The sequence below is a fragment of the Engystomops pustulosus genome, chromosome 3 (genome assembly GCF_040894005.1).
Source record: "Engystomops pustulosus chromosome 3, aEngPut4.maternal, whole genome shotgun sequence".
In the NCBI taxonomy this organism is placed as follows: Eukaryota; Metazoa; Chordata; class Amphibia; order Anura; family Leptodactylidae; genus Engystomops; species Engystomops pustulosus.
The window spans coordinates 18,251,006-18,274,823 of NC_092413.1; the positions used below are offsets into that span (position 1 = coordinate 18,251,006).

General features: G+C 44.8%; 1 protein-coding gene across 3 annotated transcripts; it reads right to left on the reverse strand.

Annotated features, from left to right (window-relative positions):
• Nucleotides 1-265: 265 nt before the first annotated feature.
• On the reverse strand, nucleotides 266-23,747 carry LOC140121045 (uncharacterized). Of its 3 annotated transcripts, XM_072140185.1 has the most exons (7): nucleotides 23,592-23,747; nucleotides 22,071-22,130; nucleotides 14,286-14,429; nucleotides 13,230-13,282; nucleotides 5,782-5,862; nucleotides 3,775-3,867; nucleotides 266-2,239 (listed from the first exon to the last, which is right to left on the reverse strand). In XM_072140185.1, exons 2-7 carry the CDS (start codon nucleotides 22,126-22,128, stop codon nucleotides 2,189-2,191), a joined length of 480 nt encoding a protein of 159 aa, XP_071996286.1. In that variant the 5' UTR covers nucleotides 22,129-22,130; nucleotides 23,592-23,747; the 3' UTR covers nucleotides 266-2,188. The 3 variants fall into 3 exon arrangements, with proteins under 3 accessions (XP_071996286.1, XP_071996284.1, XP_071996285.1); XM_072140183.1 differs by lacking the exons at nucleotides 266-2,239; nucleotides 3,775-3,867; nucleotides 5,782-5,862; nucleotides 22,071-22,130; nucleotides 23,592-23,747 and adding exons at nucleotides 9,355-10,949; nucleotides 11,050-11,115; nucleotides 11,224-11,288 and having other exon boundaries at nucleotides 14,286-14,360; XM_072140184.1 differs by lacking the exons at nucleotides 266-2,239; nucleotides 3,775-3,867; nucleotides 5,782-5,862; nucleotides 22,071-22,130; nucleotides 23,592-23,747 and adding exons at nucleotides 9,355-10,949; nucleotides 11,050-11,142; nucleotides 11,224-11,288 and having other exon boundaries at nucleotides 14,286-14,360.
• Nucleotides 23,748-23,818: the final 71 nt, after the last annotated feature.

Here is a 23,818-nt window from a genome sequence, read left to right on the forward strand (position 1 = left end):
ATTATTAACACTTGGGGGTTATGTGTCTAATCACTTTGTTACTCCTACAAGTCATAAAAACGGGGACCTGCAAATGCCTCAGAGAAGAGCTGAAGGCCCTTGGTTCTCATAATCTTATTGGTTGGCCACAAATAATCTAGATATTTATCCCTATCCTTTCGTAAGGTAATAACATCTATAGTGGCAAACACCCCTTTAAGATCTCCAACACGTGTAAAATCATAGCTGGACACATAATAAAGGGTATACCGGTAATAAACACAAATCACAGAAATCAGAGGTTTTATTAGAATAAACTGAAAAAGTTAATTAAAAAGAAAAACTTTACTGGATCCCAGATATATGATTTTTTTTTTATGAAAATACGAAATCTTTACATTTGACATCACAAGTGAAAACAAGAAAAGAACGGAGAACGAGCCGCCTCAAGCCCCTGTTATAGCCACAAAAAAAACAAACCCCAAGCCCCAAATCTTTGACTGAAATTTATCGAAACGGAAAATAACCAGGAGCCCGCTGCTATGTAATCTAAAGATCCAGGCAACTATATGAATAATATTGATTAAAGATATGTTTGTGTACACAGCTCCTATGCAGAGCTATGTGCCACCATGGTTACAGACTACAAACATGCTATTTTGTAGTCATAGGTTACTGCTCTATTCACACAAATCATTGCTGCCATTTACAGTAGAAGTTCTGTAACAGACACAGCGCCACACTCTTGTAGAGGTAGTATATGGTATTACAGCTCACTTTATTGGAGCAGAATGTTTTCCTCATCCTGAGCAATGGAATGGAACCTCAAGACACCAATGTGAACAGAGCTTTACCCTTTTTGCCCTTTCACCCGACTTTTTCTCTTGACAATTTAACAGCAGTAAGAAACAGACAAGTCAGAGAGGGATGTCTGCAACATCAGACTACACAGGGATCGTTTGTAGTCTGTAACCATGGTGACACATGGTTTACAGAAAACATTAGGCCATTTTACCCAAGACTATTTGCAAAGTTACTTCCCTTTTATTTTAGATACATGCAAGGGAATGCAGATGGAGGGAGTGTGACTGCAGGATCATATGACATAAGGTTCATGCATAGTCTCTAACCATGGAGAAACATTATCTGCATAGGAGCTGCGCACACAAAACGGGCACATTTACAAGTTTTCAAAACGTTAACGTGAACTGATCCTCAGTCTTCACCTTCTTGATAATTTACAGACAGAAGAAGGAAGATAGATCAGAGTAGAAGGTCAGACTACACAGGTTTTATTTGTAGTCTGTTCCTATGGAGACATACTGGTCATACTGGTCATACTGGTAAACACAAATCCAAGATTATATGAAAAATTTGTTTCAATTTTAGATTAATAAGAACAATTAAAAAAAAAAAAATATTTGCATGTAGCCAGTGTCAAGCTCAGCCCCATTCAGGTGTATGAAACTGACCTGCAATACCAAACACTGTCCCTATACTACGTATGGCGCTGTCCTAAGAAGAGACTGACGCTTTCATCTGAGCTCTTCAGTCTAAATTATACACCTTTAATGTACTTTAAAAAAAAAAAAAAAAGTAGAGGGGTTATCACGGAGGACCTGACTACCAAGGGCTGTGTGTAGTCTGTAACCATGGAAACAAAAAAAAAAAAGTAAATATTTTATAAATCAGACTGCTAGCAAAGTCGCTGAAAGTCTGTCCAGTGTGTACGGACAGAATCCTTTGACAAGGGAAATTGCTCGTAATCCATGGTGTATCCATACATTACCAGGAGGAATAACAGACTAATAATAGGAGTAATGAAAATTGGGGAAGTGATGGGTCCTCGCCTGCTATGAGTGGGGGTCATTTATTAAATTTTTTGTAAAGCAGCCTCTGGAGGAATTTTTCCTAGAGACCCGTCTATAGAAAAGCTACATTGTAGCACCAGAGCTTCCATAGAACCTGCAAGATTGACCCCCCCCCCCCCCCCCCCGCCAACCCTGCGGCTTCTCCATAAGCACCATACTTACTCCCAAGATGCCCACAGAATACTGTGGAAAGAATAAGCAAAATACATTGAGTAGTTGCATAAGTAAGTGAACCCTGTCTATGTGTACACTATGTCTGGTCGATTAGGGGCATTCCCTTTAATGATGAGACCTCCAGCTGGACGACACAAAAACTGATGAAGGTAATGGCGGTTCCGTCACATGGAAGAATTTAGGAATTCCAGAAGTTTGGCTCGATTTCTGTCTCTCTATGGAAAGAAGAACACAAAGCCTCGTGTCAGCAAAAAACCATTCATATAGAACAACGAGGGAGATAGAAAGATAAAGATAACCTACCCTCAAACTCTTACTCATAGATCCAGGCACCACGAATGTGATAATCCATAATGTGTCATCCATGGCCTCCTTCCTTCTAAAAATCAACTTTTAAAATTATGCTAATGAGCCAAAAGGCTCTGGAGGGCGTTACCAGAGCCTCTCAGTAACAGTAGCTTCACAGGCTGTGACACTGTCTCCCTCAGCACTTCCCCCTGAATTATGTAATCTCACACAGTGGGAGCGAGTCTGTGAAGACCTTGATAATGCTCACTGAGCCCTTCTGTCTCATTAGCATAATTTAAAAACTTGATTTTAGAAGAAAGTGGCCAAGGATAAGAAATATAAGAAGATTACCACAGTTACGGTGCCTGGATCTATGAGTAATTTCCCTGTCCATGATGGATTTTGATGGTAGATTTCCTTTAGATTGAAGGGGTTTATCAATATCCACACAATAACCCATTTGATCAGACCCCAGCAATCAGACACTCATCCATTACCAGTGTAAAGGCGCTGCTTCCAGGTCCCTCATACCTGACAAATTATTTCAAAATGGGCAAAAAAATGTCTTTTTTTTAAGTTTTTCACAGGAAGAATCACTCCTGTGCATCGGTACCTCCCCCAATACAGTTGCCTCTAAGAATTTAAGCCAAAGATTCTTGGAAAGTATCTCCCCTTTTGAAGCCCTGTATGCAAATGAGCCTGAGGGGCTCAATATTTTAAAGAACATCTACAACCAGGATGAAAGACTGTATGCAAATAAGCCAGAGGGGCTCCATGCTCCATTAACACCTATGGAACCTGGAGCTCCTCCGGCTAATTTGCATACATTGTTTAATATATTGATAATATATCCACAGAATAGGTTCTTAATATCGGAATAGTTGAGGTCCAAAACCTTTCACCCCCCCCCCCCAGCAGTTTTCAATAGTAATATTCCGCAGTAAGCAAAGAATGGAGGCTGACAGCGCCATTCCATAAGTGGTGGTCAGACCAGGTTACTGCAGATCAGTCCGTATTTATCTGAATGGAATAATAGCTGCAGTGACTTAGTTCAGCCACCACATAGAGAACGGCGCTGTCAGCTTCCGGCTCTATGACACTTGATGTGTGGGGGTACAGATTTTTTTTTTTTTCTTCTTGATGAATTTTTGAAAATATCCCTGTAACATCCTACAGATATGAGCCTAGTGTGAGGGACTGTTCCATGACATAAGAAGTCTGCATCCTATTAAATAACTGACGCAGACACTTAATAGGATTGGGATCTGGGGAATTTGGACACCAAGTCAACACCTTTATCTCTTTGTCATGTTACTCCGGACATTACTGAACGATTTTGTGCAGTGTGATGGTGTCCTGCTGCCAATAGGGGGCTGCTATGAAGGGGGTAACCCATGTACAGCGCCCTCTGCTGGCAGTCACATTCATTACACATCATCTGTTCCCATGGAAGTGTCTGTACCTCTTTGTCCTCTTTGCTCTTCTTCACCTTCATCTTGATCTTCTTCCCGGTGATCATACTGTAATTCTCATTCTTCTTTTTGTCTTTTAAGTACTGCAGGACAAAGAATTACAAGATCCCGTCATGTTATCTCTATCAGGGCTGCAGCACTTCCCCTACTAGGGGGGCAATAACAAAAATCAGCTTGTTACACCTACAGATCATACAGTGATAGAGCATTACTTTAGAAGGTCGCATTAGGGTTAGGATACATATTAGGGTCAGGCTATTGTCTCTCTCTCTCTATTGATGGAGGTGAAGACAGAAATAAACAATGGACTCAGTACAAAGCTGTTCCCTGAGTGCAGGGATTTCCTTTAGTCTTCATTAGCCTACATTACATTTCCCTCTCACAGTAACCTCTAGGCTCTGGTGACCCATCTACAGTAATAATGGTTACATAAGGAGATCATACACAGCGCTACGTGTCGCCCTGATCCCAATTACGGTCCACCTGATCATGTGACTAATGAAGACGTCGTCCTCTTTAACATGTGGGTGAAGACTCGTGTACATATTGCTGTGTTCTCATTCAAATACAACAATGTATCTTCTCTGTGTCCATGGATACAGACTACAAACAAAACCTGTGTAGTCAGAGCTTACAAATCCTAGGAAAAAGTAATGGACAGTATACAGACAGTCCTTAGGTAACGTGCAAGATAGGTTCCCTTTAAAAACAAACCTATAGAACTTGTTGCCACATTTGCACATATAAAGCTAGTTACAGGGTTCTATAGAGTTTTATTAACGGACACCTTTTTTGAGCTAAAATTTGTTTATCTCACACCCCCATAAATCACTTTATCTTATATTCCGTGGCATAAGAGGAGTGTGTCCTTTTCGGCCAGGCGCTCTCATCTACTCCTCCCCATGTCTCTTTCTTAGTATGTCATGACCAGGGTTACGTCATCTAAGGTCCTGTAATATTTGCAACATCTACCTCATGTGTATATCGGATCACATGAAATCACAGCAGCCTTCATGGACTTCTACTCTTCCCCATCCTCCATGGAGGCTGCTGTGATTTCATGTGATCAGATACATACAAGGGGTAGACGTTGTAAATGTAACAAGATCTTAGATGACATCAACCGGGTCACATTACATGATGTGCCCAATAATGTAAGGCATCTCGTTTTTTGTATACGCTCAGAGTAAATATATCGAGAGGGCTCCCAACATATTAGCTGGGCTTGCACATTGACATATGTTCGCAGATGGAGGCATAGTTGTTGCCTCTGACCAGTATATGTCGCACCCACTGAAAAAGGCAAGCTACGTCTTTCCATCCTGCTCCCTTATTCTGAGTGAGGTATATGCTCAGTGGAGACAATAGAAGGCTATGGTGGAGCAGATGCAACATATTGCATAGCCTAGCTGAGCGCATACATCGCTCAGCAGGAGGGAGGACACTGTTGATGTCACTGTCAATATAAGGACAGTGACATCACTGTGAAAACTGCCTGTACATTGGCAGCAGCCAATCGCCGGCTGTTGCTGTTATGCACTCCTCCCTCCACATTCAGGGGGGAGGAGGGGTCCCCGGGCAACATATCCCACTATATAAGTATACAGTGGGATAGGTCTATGCTATACGTTGTAAGGACAGAGCATCATCCCCTAGACGTGCCCTTACAACATACGGCACGAAACGTCATATGAACTCAGCCTAACAGAGCTCTCTCTAAATGTCCCACACAGCAGCATGTCCTAGGAGTGAGACCTGTCAATCAAGAACAAGTAGTCAGGGCAATGCAAATAAAATTTAATAAGCAGGACTGCAAGGTCCATTTTTCACTAGGGGTCATTCTTAAGTCGAGTGTCCTGAAGTCGGGGATTTATTCTGAGTTGGCAGGAAAATTTCAGCACATTATGGACCAACTGCCTGGGACTTGATAGACCTGTGCATTTATTCTACATTATATACTACGTTCCATCCACTAGACAAGGAAACCTTGGTCGCACCTTAGAGATCTGTACAGGGCTGGACTCCCGTTTCTTTTTCTTCTCTTTCTTCTTCTTTATTTTGCTGTCTTTTTTCCTGTTCTGTAGAAATAAAACTTGTATTTAGTCTTTCAGACCTAAACTTTTTTCCCCCCAGTCCCTTGTAACTATTTTCAGAATATCCGATTCCTACTCGGTTCATCAGAGGTTGATGTGATTGGTGGCCTGTGAGAAGGCGTGTACATTGGCCCCTCCCTAGAAGTTGCTCTCTACAAGGACTAGTTTCCGATTGGCTGCTGTGCTATGATAATGTTGACACTGATAAGCATAATTACACAACCAAGAAGGGTTGTAGTAATTAGTAGAAAAGGACCTAGCACTATAACGGTGGAAATACAATGATGAAAATACTGTAAATGAAGTTATTCAACAAACGACGCCTACATTTACTATGCATTGGAAAAAAAATCTCGAAAAACCACATTTTAAAATAAATATTTGCTACCTTGTAGGCAGGTAGCACCACATGACTCTTTACCAATTGAGACTACAGAAATGCAGCTCCAGCTCCTCAGGGGTGTAGTCATAACGAAATAGGATTCATTACAGCCCCACCCCTGAGGAGCAAGAGCTGTATTTCTTTAGTCTTTATGCCAATCTCAGTCTCCCATCACTTTCTCACTGATCCTAAAGATGAAGGTAATACAGACAGCCTTCCATTCAATGACACCCTTATCATCCATTATACAAGATACTTGCGCACTATGCAAATCATAAGAGGGGAAACGGTATGGTCCCCATCAGCCTAATAGAACGCTTAGGCAAATGATAATGTGACCACTGCTTCAATGATCACTGGACTCAATGATCAAGTCTGTTTGCAAGGCACAAGAAGAAGAGACTGATGTTTTTTCCACAGTCAAGGTTCCTACTAAACTGCACAAATAATAAAACAAACTGTGAAAATCTGAAGAAACCTGGACCAGTCTTCTGCAGCTCTATTGCTTCACTCTGTATGTGCAAGAATGGATCCTTTGTGATATTGTGTGTGTGGGGTTTGCCCAGGAAAAAAAATTTCTCAAATTTAAATCCCCAAATGATGTTTACACAATAAATATTGTTTTTATCTCCCTTTATACTTGATTCAGTTTTATTGCTGTTTTAGCTCCCATCAGTCTCTAAGCAGACACTTCATGATCCCTGTAGTGCTATGAGATTCTGTGTGCTGACAATGTGCTTAGTTTATCAGGGTACAAGGTTTATGTACACTTTCATTTATGTTCTGAACATTCACTAGTATCGGACACATAGAAAGAGAGGAGACAGATCAGAGATGAGATCCATGAGATGCATATAACACACAATGACACAGTCAGCTCTCCTACATCTCTGCTTTATCACTCTGATCTGATCTGCTGTGCCTTGCTCCCCCTCCCTGGATAAAGAACTCATCTGCCTGTAGCTTGTCTTGGTGTGAAAATGTAGTATTGAGTAGAAGGTCTTCTCTAAAAGTTATTTGCCATTTTTAAATATTATATTAAAAGTAGAGGGGTTTTCCTTATCTCTGTATTTGGCATGGATATTTCTGTCTGTGCTGAAATCCCTCTCCCATTGAAGTGAGAGAGATTTTTTTTTTTTTTTTTTTTTTACAGGCAGCCACGGGAATCCAAGCATATCTAACTCTGAATACAGGGCATGTAGGTCATATTCTGCAATGGAAAGGGCAAATATTGAGCCTATATTTGATATGAGTTTTCCAGTGGATGAAACCACTTTTAGAGGCTGCAGGGGGAGTGGCAATTCAGGTGCCCCAATCTTCAGCTCTACAGCATGGGTGTCATTGTACAGATGAGAATTTCATCTTTCAGATTGCATCAGGCTTGTGGTTGCTACAGAACCTCAATACCGATAAAACGTAAGGCTACATTCACACGATGTGTGTCCTCCGTACTGTAGCATGGAGGGCACACGGTGGTGCCAGGGAACGGAGTAGGGGGTAAGTGCTGCACCTTACAGCGCCATACGCCCATTGTAGTCTATGGGGGATTGTATATTTGTCGCCCATATATACGTCCCCCATATGGCAGATTGAATGTGGCCTAAAACACCCCAGAAGCAGGTTTCCTTCTACAGAGGATCGGGTCATCTGAACGAACACTCACCTGTAGTCTCTAAAAAGTGGGAAAAAGGTGACGTTTCGGAGGATGCCCCTCCTTTCTCAGACAAAGGAAGGAGGGGCATCCTCCGAAACGTCACAATCCATCACGGTGAGTCACGAGGATTCAGTGTGGACTTATTTTATACTAATGGACTACGGTGATGTAACAAACTATATATCTACAAGTTTACGTTGCGAAAAAGAAAAAAAAAAAAGATATTGATAAAAATCAAGTGAAAGTAAACTGTCTGTTGTAATGATCATTTTGTGAGATGGTTTGGGGATTCTGAAGAGTAAGGCGCCTTCTGCGTTATAGACCACACTGATGAAGTATACGAGGCGATTTTCTATGTTTGGTAATAAAGGAGACCCCCCCCCCCCAGAGCAACCACTAATACAACTGGAAACCCCCAGAACATAATAAAAGGAGGATCCCCTAGAGCTGACTGTGCCAGAGGCCGCTTCCTCCACCAGAGCTATAATACATAAGGATTTCGCCCCCAGAGCTGTCTATAATACAGGAGGACCCCCCCCCGCAGTGCCGACTATAATAGAGGACCCCCCCTCCACCAGTGCTGACTATAATAATAGTGTCCCCCCCATTGCAGACTATAATACAGAAGACCCCCCAGAGCTGGCTATAATACAGGAGCTGGCTATAATACAGAAGACCCCCCAGAGCTGGCTATAATACAGGAGCTGGCTATAATACAGAAGACTCCCCAGAGCTGGCTATAATACAGGAGCTGGCTATAATACAGAAGACCCCCCCCAGAGCTGGCTATAATACAGGAGCTGGCTATAATACAGAAGACCCCCCCAGAGCTGGCTATAATAAAGGAGCTGGTTATAATACAGAAGACCCCCCCAGAGCTGTCTATAATACAGGAGCTGGCTATAATACAGAAGACCCCCCCCCCCCAGAGCCGGCTATAATACATGAGCTGCTAATAATACAGAAGACACCCCAGAGCTGGCTATAATAGAGGAGCTGGCTATAATACAGAAGATCCCCCAGAGCTGGCTATAATACAGGAGCTGGCTATAATACAGAAGATCCCCCAGAGCTGGCTATAATACAGGAGCTGGCTATAATACAGAAGATCCCCCAGAGCTGACTATACAGGAGGGAAGGGGAAGTTCTAACACTGCAGCAGGGCCCAGATGCTGTACAGGGGGTGTGGGCAGCCTTAGTACAACTCTGCAGAGGGCTGTGATGGACCCCAGTACTGTGCTCCGCCTGCAGCCAGGCATTCAACGGGGACCTGAGATCTGCGGCGCTAGGGAGAGGGACGCAACTCAAAGCTCTTCGGTTCAAAAATCCCTTTTCTTCTTCTTGAATGTAATCTTCTCAAGGATCAAATAGGTAAATCCATTAATTATGTGGAGTAACCTGGAGGTCTAGTCTACTTTATATGTTTTTTTTTTTTTACATTGTTTTATTTTGTTTGTACAGTCCAATTTCAGTACATTTCAATATATAAAACGAAAACAAAAAAAACAACAATAAAAACAATGAGCATCCCATGCCAGCCTCACCCACCCCCAAAATAAGAGCAAAAAAAGTCTATGGCGATCTACAGTATTTACATCGGGGCATCATCCGAATATTCCAGATTGTGTATATATGTCTTAATATCTGAAGACTCGATCTGTGAAGGTTCTCCCCCCGGCGTCAATGGATCCCCCCCGGCCATACTCTTCTGCCCCGGTTGGCTGTGCCACAGTGTGGAATTGTGACCCTTGCAGCAGAGAACGTCGATGGCGATGACGGAGCCCAACGTTTTGACCTGAACGTTTGTTAAAGGCGAATGACATGTGCCGCCGTACTGACACCGGACCAGCTTGATGAGGTCGTACAAGCAGCTTTTTAGCACGGTAAAGTTTGCGTCGTTCTCGGGGTCACTACAATGTCCTTGAAGTTTGTCGAGAGAATTTGCGGTACACTTCTCGTCCTCTTCCGAGTCGTCCGTGCTGGATTCGTTCTCCGAGTGATCGGTTTCTTCCTTTTTCACAACCAACGTCGTTAAGTTTTGATTCAGTTCAGGGGTTAGCCGCGGTCCGTCGTGGATAGGCTTGGGCGAATGTCCACAGTCGTTACTTGTAGGACTCCTCCTCTCAACCTTTATATTGCGGTCAAATGCTTCGTGGTCACTTTTTGTGAATGAGGAAGACGCTGTATGATGGGTATGATCGGACTTTGTGCCAATCTGTTTAGGAAGAGCGTTGTTAGCCGCTTGTCCCAGGAGCATCCGGGGGGATTCCCTGTAAGAAGCATTGCCCACGTTGTCCATGCCACTTTGCCAAACTCTGTGCTGGGGTTGCGTCATCCCCGGCTTAAATTTGGAGTAATTTGTCAATAGGATGGAACACAGGGTACCCTGAGATTTTCCTTTCCATGGCATGGTTTGGACGGCAAAATTTCTTTTCCCAAACATCGGATCGGTCCCCACCGCTTGGCATTTTCGACTATAATACATATCGGTGTTAATAGCCTTTTCATACATTTTGGGTTTCCCCATTCCCAGTAGACTTGTACTCGGGATCACAATCTGTAGATGTGAAGGTAAAACCTGTTGGGGGAAGGAGTTATTGGGGTCGGATGTTTGTGGATAAAATATAACATTGCTCGACGCCCCCTCAATGCTTTCACCAGGCATGGACAGATCGCCATCTGCGCCCGTTTTCCTCCGTCTTTTTCTTACTACTTTTTCGGAAGGAAGTTTTTCAGCCGCTATGAAGATGGTGGGCACCGCCTTAGGCCTGAGCCTTCGCTTTGTCCCCTCGTGGAAATACTGATCATCGTTGAAGTGTTTGGAGCACAGCCTTACGGTGCCGTATTTATTCTGGGAGTGAATTTTCTCCACCAATTCTTCGACATTCGGAAAGTTCTCCGGTGACTGGATTAGCCACGATCTTATACACTCTTTTTCTTTGGGAAAGACGTGTAAAATAACATTGGAATCTTTTTGCTTCCATGTGTTAAAACAGCCTTTAATAATGCACGAAGGCATAGCGGAACTGGAGGAACCTAGAATACATAAGAAATAATCAACAATTTTTAAACTTTAATATTTCGGATTTTTTTTTTTTTTTGGGGGTGGGGTGGCATTTTCCTTTATGTGACTTACCACAAAATTACAGTAATTCTTTGAAGATTTTATTTGTAAGGTTTGTCTTCTATATCCAATACATATCTGAAATAAAGAGAAAAAACAAAACAACTTCTTTCACAACTATTTTAAAAAAATTATTGTTTAGATAATTATTATTTTTTTTTAGAAAATTGGAAGAATTTAACGTACCTCTATTTGTTCTGTATGGATGAAATCCGAGTGTCCACACTCTCAAATTAGAATATAATAAAATCCTGTAATAAAATAAAAAAGTATACGTTCGATCGGTAGCATTGAGTCAAGCGTTCTTCTTAGCGCCGATGTCCAAAAAAAATAAAAATTACTTAATGAGACCTAAGGGAAGACTGGCCAAGATAAAACCCAACGAATTCTGGCTTAAGTTGCACCCAAAAATAAGGGGCTCTAGATAATTACCGAAGATACTGAAGCCCCGGCAACATCATCTACGCAGGATTTTCTCTGCTGGTCAGAGGAGGAGACGGTCACTGGGGACGCGCAGCTTCTCCTCTGACCAGGAGAGATATGGACAATCACAGGTTGTACTTGGCGACGACGAGGCAGATCACACAGGAAAAAGACATATAGAAACGGCACATGCGTTTTCTCGAGACAAGCCAGGTAAGTAATCCTCGCACGGTATGTATATAAAAGTATGTATTTAGATACATAGTAGATACATTTTTTAATGGAATAATCACAATGACAGTTCCATTAGAGAGAGATAGATATTATATCTATATCTATCCACTGAAGGATCTTGCCAGGATCCATGGAGGCTCTGCACCCCCTCTATTGAGGTTTCTCTCCACTGTGCAGACTTGGTTTTCTTTTTTTTGTATCTATCTATATGGCCATGTACACAATCACAGCATGGTTACTGTGCAGCAATGGCACAGAGTCATAGATATAAAAGGGGCACATTTAAGATGGGTACATGCACCACATGTTTTACATCCAAAAAATGCAAAATACAAGATGCTTGCTACCGATTGCATGCTTTGTTTTTTCTTGTAAGGCATATGTGATCGGGCCAAGCCTCTAAATTCTAAATGCAATGCAAATGGACCGTGTGAGCGGAGCCTTAGGCTTAGGACGTGCCTGCGAGAAGAGGAGGGGGTGAGCGCTGCTCGCCCCTCTCCATAGAGATACAAGGTGCACGGCACCATATTATGGGGAAAGATAGGACGTGCTATCTTTTCCCCAGGTACGTAACGGTGCCGCACGTGTACCACTCTGTGTGCCAATTGCCAGCCTATGGGGGACGTATATACGGCGGCCGTATGTACTTCCCCCAACGGTCGTGTGAATGTAGCCGACCACATAAGAGATATACAATGAGCCATCAGGCTGCTTCTCTGACTGATCTCTCTGCACGTGGGAAAATCCAACCTGCAGTGTGCGAGAGAAGTCTACATTTTCAATAGCAACGTAATAAGGAGATCATTTTTTTGGCCAGACTGCACTATTGTGACTTAACACAGATGAAGCGCTAGCTTCCCCCCCCCCTCAGAATACACTGCCCCCTCTGTAAATGGCATTATACATTGTATGGACCCGGTAATAAATTGTGCCCCACATTACGTGTCAAGTCCTCAAAATGTACTTTGTCAATTCCTCATATTCTGATACAGAGCTCCGTCACAAGAAGACACCGACTGTAGATATTGGGGCATAACTATGGAGGCGCTCTAGTCAGGACCACCCTCCTTATGAGACAGAAGGGAGAGTTCTAGCAGATGCAAGTCAACTTGGATGTACACAGAGGTTACACAATGTGTATTGGTCATCTGAGACACTCTCCCCCCTTCTCTTTGATAAAGTGGGAGACCCTCAGACCACAGTTTGTATGTAGAATCAGAAAGCCTTAACCAGTTATATTACTATGGATTACTCATTTACTATGCGTAGAATTTTTGTTGTGGACTCAATTGTCCCTTTAACAGGATATTCTGACAAGTTATTACCTATGGCCAGGGAAGAGAATAACTTTCAGACTTGTGGGATATTCACCACAGATCTTGTATCCCTACATGCGTTTCACTCCTCCATTCATATAGTCATATAGTCTTTATGCGTTAACAAAGTTTTATAGAAGTGAACAGAGCCGCCATTTACGGAGCTTTGATTAAACATACGAAATTAACCAAAAGCAGAATAAACTCGGCAAACTTTACCTTTTTGTTGTGTTTTTCCTTCGATGCCTTTTTTGATTTATGTTTCCGTGAATCTAAAGTGAAAAGAAAATATATATTATTAAAATCCTCCAAATCTTAGATGGTAAAGGAAATGTAAGTGTCCTGCGCTAAGGAGTGACATATAGATATTCATGTACTGGCTTTTAATGGCCGGGAATGGTCTGCCCCCTAGTGGCAACACTATAAATACCAATAACAATAGTAATGCTACTATTGCACTACAGGGTGCATTTACATAAGATGCAGTGTCACCGCACTAACCTAAGTTGGGGACAATGCTCAAAAGTGACAGGGATGATATAATGGGAACAAATGAAGTTGCAGCCCTACTGATCCATCAAAAAGGCACAACATAACCTGTACTCCAAGAAATCTAAACCATCACCTAGGCCAAAACTTCTCCTTTCACTAGGTCACTAATACAGGTCAGAGCTGAGACTCACAAAATGTAAAGTGTTTGGCCACTTTTCAATAAATCTCCTCCATTAGACAGGTCTCTGCATGTACATGTCCCTGTGTATTTGCCTCCTTTGAGAGCTTCAGCCTTTCCCTTATCCCCACATGATGCCCTCAGTTTATATACACAGCTTTCTCTCTCACTGTTATAAGCCGTCCTAATGGCGTCTCCCAATGTGTCCCTCATATCACTGTCTGTCCTCACTGACAGACAGGATTAGTCATATCTCTGCTGCTGCAGCTCCTCCTATTCAGCAGAGCTCAGACATGTAAACAATCACGGAGAGTCTGCAGACAGCACAAGCATTAGGACGGCTGAATCACTTGATCAACATTCAAGGATTGTCCAAACGGCAGTAAAAGCACATGGGCAAATTACGCAAAAGAGTGGCCAACCCCATTATGGAGCTAGGCCGTCAATATCTCAATGGTGGGGAAAGTGGGTAAGAGCTGAGCTGCAGTATACAACACATGCAGCAATCGGTCTCCAACTCCATTCACTTTGTAGCGTGGGTGAGGATCAAAGACCAAACAACTGATTAGTGCTGTGTGGCTGTGAATTTGGATTTATAGTCTTACCTTGACTGCTGGAGCTGCTTCTGCTACTGGAAGATGAAGACGAGTGCGAGGATGAAGAGGAGCGTGAAGATGAAGACGAGGAGGAAGATGAAGACACAGAAGAAGATCTGCTCCGGCTGCGTTTCCTTTTATTTTTTTCTCTTCCTGAAAACACAGAGAAGACAATCTGAGCCAAATCCCCATCGGAATGACACTCCTCATACATCCCCATAACATCATATCTGTGTTTCAGTGTAAGGAGAAGTAAAACGCAACCCCGGTGCTACCCGTTATACATGACATGTCTGGAATATGTGGTCCTATGCGGAACAGTTTGCTGATCACCGGCACCGCGAAATGAAGCAGCAGGTCGCACTTGCACAGCGGCTCCATTCATTCTTTTCAGAACCCCTGGACCTGTGTGATCAGCTGCTCCATTCATTCTCTTCAGAACCACTGGACCTGTGTGATCACCTGCTCCATTCATTCTCTTCAGAACCTCTGGACCTGTGTTTTCAGCTGCTCCATTCATTCTCTTCAGAACCCCTGGACCTGTGAAATCAACTGCTCCATTCATTCTCTTCAGAACCCCTGGACCTGTGAAATCAACTGCTCCATTCATTCTCTTCAGAACCCCTGGACCTGTGAAATCAACTGCTCCATTCATTCTCTTCAGAACCCCTGGACCTGTGAAATCAACTGCTCCATTCATTCGCTCAGAACCCCTGGACCTGTGTGATCAGCTGCTCCATTCATTCGCTTCAGAACCCCTGGACCTGTGTGATCAGCTGCTCCATTCATTCTCTTCAGAACCCCTGGACCTGTGAAATCAACTGCTCCATTCATTCGCTTCAGAACCCCTGGACCTGTGTGATCAGCTGCTCCATTCATTCGCTTCAGAACCCCTGGACCTGTGTGATCAGCTGCTCCATTCATTCGCTTCAGAACCCCTGGACCTGTGTGATCAGCTGCTCCATTCATTCTCTTCAGAACCCCTGGACCTGTGTGATCAGCTGCTCCATTCATTCTCTTCAGAACCCCTGGACCTGTGTGATCAGCTGCTCCATTCATTCTCTTCAGAACCCCTGGACCTGTGTGATCAGCTGCTCCATTCATTCCCTTCAGAACCCCTGGACCTGTGTGATCAGCTGCTCCATTCATTCTCTTCAGAACCCTTGGACCTGTGTGATCAGCTGCTCCATTCATTCGTTTCAGAACCCCTGGACCTGTGTGATCAACTGCTCCATTCATTCTCTTCAGAACCCCTGGACCTGTGAAATCAACTGCTCCATTCATTCTCTTCAGAACCCCTGGACCTGTGAAATCAACTGCTCCATTCATTCGCTCAGAACCCCTGGACCTGTGTGATCAGCTGCTCCATTCATTCGCTTCAGAACCCCTGGACCTGTGTGATCAGCTGCTCCATTCATTCGCTTCAGAACCCCTGGACCTGTGTGATCAGCTGCTCCATTCATTCGCTTCAGAACCCCTGGACCTGTGTGATCAGCTGCTCCATTCATTCTCTTCAGAACCCCTGGACCTGTGTGATCAACTGCTCCATTCATTCGCTCAGAACCCCTGGACCTGTGTGATCAGCTGCTCCATTTATTCGCTTCAGAACCCCTGGACCTGTGTGATCAGCTGCTCCATTCATTCGCTTCAGAACCCCTGGACCTGTGTGATCAGCTGCTCCATTCATTCTCTTCAGAACCCCTGGACCTGTGTGATCAGCTGCTCCATTCATTCTCTTCAGAACCCCTGGACCTGTGTGATCAGCTGCTCCATTCATTCTCTTCAGAACCCCTGGACCTGTGTGATCAGCTGCTCCATTCATTCTCTTCAGAACCCCTGGACCTGTGAAATCAACTGCTCCATTCATTCGCTTCAGAACCCCTGGACCTGTGTGATCAGCTGCTCCATTCATTCGCTTCAGAACCCCTGGACCTGTGTGATCAGCTGCTCCATTCATTCTCTTCAGAACCCCTGGACCTGTGTGATCAGCTGCTCCATTCATTCTCTTCAGAACCCCTGGACCTGTGTGATCAGCTGCTCCATTCATTCTCTTCAGAACCCCTGGACCTGTGTGATCAGCTGCTCCATTCATTCCCTTCAGAACCCCTGGACCTGTGTGATCAGCTGCTCCATTCATTCTCTTCAGAACCCTTGGACCTGTGTGATCAGCTGCTCCATTCATTCGTTTCAGAACCCCTGGACCTGTGTGATCAACTGCTCCATTCATTCTCTTCAGAACCCCTGGACCTGTGAAATCAACTGCTCCATTCATTCTCTTCAGAACCCCTGGACCTGTGAAATCAACTGCTCCATTCATTCGCTCAGAACCCCTGGACCTGTGTGATCAGCTGCTCCATTCATTCGCTTCAGAACCCCTGGACCTGTGTGATCAGCTGCTCCATTCATTCTCTTCAGAACCCCTGGACCTGTGAAATCAACTGCTCCATTCATTCGCTTCAGAACCCCTGGACCTGTGTGATCAGCTGCTCCATTCATTCTCTTCAGAACCCCTGGACCTGTGTGATCAGCTGCTCCATTCATTCTCTTCAGAACCCCTGGACCTGTGTGATCAGCTGCTCCATTCATTCCCTTCAGAACCCCTGGACCTGTGTGATCAGCTGCTCCATTCATTCTCTTCAGAACCCTTGGACCTGTGTGATCAGCTGCTCCATTCATTCGTTTCAGAACCCCTGGACCTGTGTGATCAACTGCTCCATTCATTCTCTTCAGAACCCCTGGACCTGTGAAATCAACTGCTCCATTCATTCTCTTCAGAACCCCTGGACCTGTGAAATCAACTGCTCCATTCATTCGCTCAGAACCCCTGGACCTGTGTGATCAGCTGCTCCATTCATTCGCTTCAGAACCCCTGGACCTGTGTGATCAGCTGCTCCATTCATTCTCTTCAGAACCCCTGGACCTGTGAAATCAACTGCTCCATTCATTCGCTTCAGAACCCCTGGACCTGTGTGATCAGCTGCTCCATTCATTCGGTTCAGAACCCCTGGACCTGTGTGATCAGCTGCTCCATTCATTCTCTTCAGAACCCCTGGACCTGTGTGATCAACTGCTCCATTCATTCGCTCAGAACCCCTGGACCTGTGTGATCAGCTGCTCCATTTATTCGCTTCAGAACCCCTGGACCTGTGTGATCAGCTGCTCCATTCATTCGCTTCAGAACCCCTGGACCTGTGTGATCAGCTGCTCCATTCATTCTCTTCAGAACCCCTGGACCTGTGTGATCAGCTGCTCCATTCATTCTCTTCAGAACCCCTGGACCTGTGTGATCAGCTGCTCCATTCATTCTCTTCAGAACCCCTGGACCTGTGTGATCAGCTGCTCCATTCATTCTCTTCAGAACCCCTGGACCTGTGAAATCAACTGCTCCATTCATTCGCTTCAGAACCCCTGGACCTGTGTGATCAGCTGCTCCATTCATTCGCTTCAGAACCCCTGGACCTGTGTGATCAGCTGCTCCATTCATTCTCTTCAGAACCCCTGGACCTGTGTGATCAGCTGCTCCATTCATTCTCTTCAGAACCCCTGGACCTGTGTGATCAGCTGCTCCATTCATTCTCTTCAGAACCCCTGGACCTGTGTGATCAGCTGCTCCATTCATTCCCTTCAGAACCCCTGGACCTGTGTGATCAGCTGCTCCATTCATTCTCTTCAGAACCCTTGGACCTGTGTGATCAGCTGCTCCATTCATTCGTTTCAGAACCCCTGGACCTGTGTGATCAACTGCTCCATTCATTCTCTTCAGAACCCCTGGACCTGTGAAATCAACTGCTCCATTCATTCTCTTCAGAACCCCTGGACCTGTGAAATCAACTGCTCCATTCATTCGCTCAGAACCCCTGGACCTGTGTGATCAGCTGCTCCATTCATTCGCTTCAGAACCCCTGGACCTGTGTGATCAGCTGCTCCATTCATTCTCTTCAGAACCCCTGGACCTGTGAAATCAACTGCTCCATTCATTCGCTTCAGAACCCCTGGACCTGTGTGATCAGCTGCTCCATTCATTCGCTTCAGAACCCCTGGACCTGTGTGATCAGCTGCTCCATTCATTCTCTTCAGAACCCCTGGACCTGTGTGATCAGCTGCTCCATTCATTCTCTTCAGAACCCCTGGACCTGTGTGATCAGCTGCTCCATTCATTCTCTTCAGAACCCCTGGACCTGTGTGATCAGCTGCTCCATTCATTCCCTTCAGAACCCCTGGACCTGTGTGATCAGCTGCTCCATTCATTCTCTTCAGAACCCTTGGACCTGTGTGATCAGCTGCTCCATTCATTCGTTTCAGAACCCCTGGACCTGTGTGATCAACTGCTCCATTCATTCTCTTCAGAACCCCTGGATCTGTGAAATCAACTGCTCCATTCATTCTCTTCAGAACCCCTGGACCTGTGAAATCAACTGCTCCATTCATTCGCTCAGAACCCCTGGACCTGTGTGATCAGCTGCTCCATTCATTCGCTTCAGAACCCCTGGACCTGTGTGATCAGCTGCTCCATTCATTCTCTTCAGAACCCCTGGACCTGTGAAATCAACTGCTCCATTCATTCGCTTCAGAACCCCTGGACCTGTGTGATCAGCTGCTCCATTCATTCGCTTCAGAACCCCTGGACCTGTGTGATCAGCTGCTCCATTCATTCTCTTCAGAACCCCTGGACCTGTGTGATCAGCTGCTCCATTCATTCTCTTCAGAACCCCTGGACCTGTGTGATCAGCTGCTCCATTCATTCTCTTCAGAACCCCTGGACCTGTGTGATCAGCTGCTCCATTCATTCTCTTCAGAACCCCTGGACCTGTGTGATCAGCTGCTCCATTCATTCCCTTCAGAACCCCTGGACCTGTGTGATCAGCTGCTCCATTCATTCTCTTCAGAACCCTTGGACCTGTGTGATCAGCTGCTCCATTCATTCGTTTCAGAACCCCTGGACCTGTGTGATCAACTGCTCCATTCATTCTCTTCAGAACCCCTGGACCTGTGAAATCAACTGCTCCATTCATTCTCTTCAGAACCCCTGGACCTGTGAAATCAACTGCTCCATTCATTCGCTCAGAACCCCTGGACCTGTGTGATCAGCTGCTCCATTCATTCGCTTCAGAACCCCTGGACCTGTGTGATCAGCTGCTCCATTCATTCTCTTCAGAACCCCTGGACCTGTGAAATCAACTGCTCCATTCATTCGCTTCAGAACCCCTGGACCTGTGTGATCAGCTGCTCCATTCATTCGCTTCAGAACCCCTGGACCTGTGTGATCAGCTGCTCCATTCATTCTCTTCAGAACCCCTGGACCTGTGTGATCAACTGCTCCATTCATTCGCTCAGAACCCCTGGACCTGTGTGATCAGCTGCTCCATTTATTCGCTTCAGAACCCCTGGACCTGTGTGATCAGCTGCTCCATTCATTCTCTTCAGAACCCCTGGACCTGTGTGATCAGCTGCTCCATTCATTCTCTTCAGAACCCCTGGACCTGTGTGATCAGCTGCTCCATTCATTCTCTTCAGAACCCCTGGACCTGTGTGATCAGCTGCTCCATTCATTCTCTTCAGAACCCCTGGACCTGTGTGATCAGCTGCTCCATTCATTCTCTTCAGAACCCCTGGACCTGTGAAATCAACTGCTCCATTCATTCGCTTCAGAACCCCTGGACCTGTGTGATCAGCTGCTCCATTCATTCGCTTCAGAACCCCTGGACCTGTGTGATCAGCTGCTCCATTCATTCTCTTCAGAACCCCTGGACCTGTGTGATCAGCTGCTCCATTCATTCTCTTCAGAACCCCTGGACCTGTGTGATCAGCTGCTCCATTCATTCTCTTCAGAACCCCTGGACCTGTGTGATCAGCTGCTCCATTCATTCCCTTCAGAACCCCTGGACCTGTGTGATCAGCTGCTCCATTCATTCTCTTCAGAACCCTTGGACCTGTGTGATCAGCTGCTCCATTCATTCGTTTCAGAACCCCTGGACCTGTGTGATCAACTGCTCCATTCATTCTCTTCAGAACCCCTGGACCTGTGAAATCAACTGCTCCATTCATTCGCTCAGAACCCCTGGACCTGTGTGATCAGCTGCTCCATTCATTCGCTTCAGAACCCCTGGACCTGTGTGATCAGCTGCTCCATTCATTCTCTTCAGAACCCCTGGACCTGTGAAATCAACTGCTCCATTCATTCGCTTCAGAACCCCTGGACCTGTGTGATCAGCTGCTCCATTCATTCGCTTCAGAACCCCTGGACCTGTGTGATCAGCTGCTCCATTCATTCTCTTCAGAACCCTTGGACCTGTGTGATCAGCTGCTCCATTCATTCGTTTCAGAACCCCTGGACCTGTGTGATCAACTGCTCCATTCATTCTCTTCAGAACCCCTGGACCTGTGTGATCAGCTGCTCCATTCATTCTCTTCAGAACCCCTGGACCTGTGTGATCAGCTGCTCCATTCATTCTCTTCAGAACCCCTGGACCTGTGTGATCAGCTGCTCCATTCATTCTCTTCAGAACCCTTGGACCTGTGTGATCAGCTGCTCCATTCATTCTCTTCAGAACCCTTGGACCTGTGTGATCAGCTGCTCCATTCATTTTGCTCTATGGATAGTAAACAACTTGCCGTGTCAGGAATAACCTTTCTAAAGACATGTCACCAGAATTTTACCACCCTGACTAACAATGTCTGCTGATAAAGGGTTACAAGTCCTCCCCATATCACCTACAATTGTAGGTGATATGTCAGTGAGGCCCTTCACCTTAATTACAGCCAAGTTTGTGATATACAAATTAGTTTTCTTGACTTCTCCTCTTCCGGGCTGCAAGTGAACAACCCCCCTAGTTTAACTGACAGCTCAAATCCCTGCCCTGCCTCCTGTGTAAAATTCAACTACAGATATATAAAGCTCTATTCACTTATAGGAAATATTGTGTTAATTTCTTTACACCATGCCTCGTGTTACACTAATGTCATGTGACCAGAGTGACATCACCTAAGGTCCTTTAGCCTCCTAACATGAGAAAACTGTACCCCATGTATGTATCTAATCACATGAAATGACAGCAGATCTCCATGGAGGATGGGGAGAAGTAGAAGTCCATGAAGGCTGCTGTGATTCATGTGATCAGATACATACATGGGGTAGAGAATAGGCCCATAGGTGGTCACACGACATGAACTGCTGAATTGTAACTCGGCATAATGCATTTGGAGGAGTAGATGGGAGGGGCTGGCCAAGCAGGACATGCCCCCTCTAATATGAGACAAAGGTGATTTATGGGGATGTAAGGGAAACTACCTTTAGCTAAAAGAAGGGTGTCAGTAACTAGTACTTTATCGGAACCTGTCACTAGCTGTATATGTGAAAATATGGTGACAGGTTCCCTGTAAGGGCATCCTCTACTTAAGGGTTTGTAACAAAAGTTTGTTCACCTGAGAATCAGTTCCATTCATATGAAGTCACCTAAAGAGGTCCATGTAGTTCAAGCCAAAACAACCCCTAAAGATGAAAGGATGATTTTACGTTCCGAATTTCTGCAACAAAATCTGTGTTCGTGTAAATCACCCACACAAACGTTCTCAGTCTGAGCATCATAGTTGAGTGTCATCTCCTACAATCCAGGCAATCGCTACCCAGATCATGACTCCCCTATAGCATGCTGGTCATTTGGGAAAACGGAACACCCTGCATAATAACAATGCTTTGACTATGATGCTTCATGGACTCTGTGTCCACCAATTGGATCAGGATACATGGATGTGAGGGTTAACCCAAGATGAAACGTGTAGATTACGCTAGGTTACCTCTATCTTCACAGGACGATGAAGAGCGGATCTTTGACTTGTCACGTTTGCTTGACATGCCTGCAATAGGTAGGAAAAGTGAGTGACCCTACGGCTACTGCAGACTTTATACATTTATAGCGGCCTGAAAACACATAGATTATTCCTTGTGCACAACTGCAACATTATTGATAAGATTATTTTTACAATATCAAGGCTCCCCTACTTCTTACAGAAAATCTACCACCAGGATGAAGGATTGTAAAGCAAGCACACATGCATACTGGTGTGCGCCCCCTCCGGAACGATTCTGCTTCAAGCTTCCGATGCCCTATTTTATTTTATTTTTAAGAAAAAAAAAAGGTTTAAAAAAATATGCAAATGAGCCTGAGGGGCTCCTGGCTCCGTTAACACCCGTGAAGCCTGGAGCCCCTAGGGTTCATTTGCATTATTTTAAAAGGTTTTTTTTTTGTGTAGACATTACAGCTAGTAAAGGTTTATAAACCTGGTAATCAGTGACCTGCAGTAAGTGTAACAATCGACAATATATATTTTAGTGTTTAAGTAAATCTACTAGTAAGATAAACCAGGGACATTACTCATAGGTCCAGGCACCGTGACTCTGGTAATCTTCTTATATTTGTTATCCATGGCCTCCTACCTTCTAAAATGAACTTTTAAAATTATGCTAATGATCCAAAAGGGTTCTGGGGGTGTTATCTCTCCCCTCCCACTGTGTGAGATTACAGCAGGCAAATGGGGAGGGTTTGCTGTGGGAGCAGGGGGGAAACTGAGTAACAGCTTGTTAAAACAGTGGTAACGCCCCCCCCCAAGCCCTTCGGGCTCATTAGCATAATGTTAAAAGTTGATTTTAGAAGGCAGGAGGCCATGGATAACAAATATATGAAGATTACCGCAGTCACGGGCCTGGATCTATGAGTAATGTCCCTGGTTTATCATGATGGACTTTGTTGGTAAATTTTCTTTAGTATGAATTGTGAATGCACCCAAAACCGCACAACAAAGAGATCTTTGGGGAGAAGGGGGTGGTGTTCCCTAATAAAATGGGCAGTATGAGACTGACAGTCAGGCTGCTTTGGGGACTACTTTTTCCAAGGTGTCATGGTATCCAAAAACTGCCACATGGTGCCACGTCAAAACCTCGACTCTCATTGAAACACCTCAGAAAAACATTTAGACACAATGTACCAAAACAAACGACGGACGCCCTTTGTATATAATAGCAGGGGCGATGTGAACAGGAAGTAAAACATAATTATAATGTCCCCCCGTATTATTTATGCCACGCTCATCCTGGGGGCATCACAGCCTCCATTGGGGGGCGCCACACCCTGAATTTGACTAACATTGCATGTCATGTTACATTCAGTGTCATTGTGTTCTTGCTATCAATAAAGTTAGGCAAAGTCAACGTCTCTTTGTGATTCACAAAGACTGCTGGGAGTTGTAGTTCTCGCTCTGTTAATCAGCTCCCAGTTAATGCTCACCCTCTTATCCCTCCATTATCCATCCCACACTGACCTGTCTATCAGACCCAGTGGAAAAATCCAAACATCACCGCTCAGCGCCGCTCTCTCGCTCCGCCATGCTATGGGTTTGTTTTAGCGACGTCACTTCCTGTTGTGCGCCACCGACCGGAAGCACTCTACCGCCATTTTTATTTTGGGAAGTGTATTAGATATTTTGTACGTCAGCTAGATATATTTAGTCATTTGTGTGTGTGAATTGTTATTCATAAGTGAAAGAAC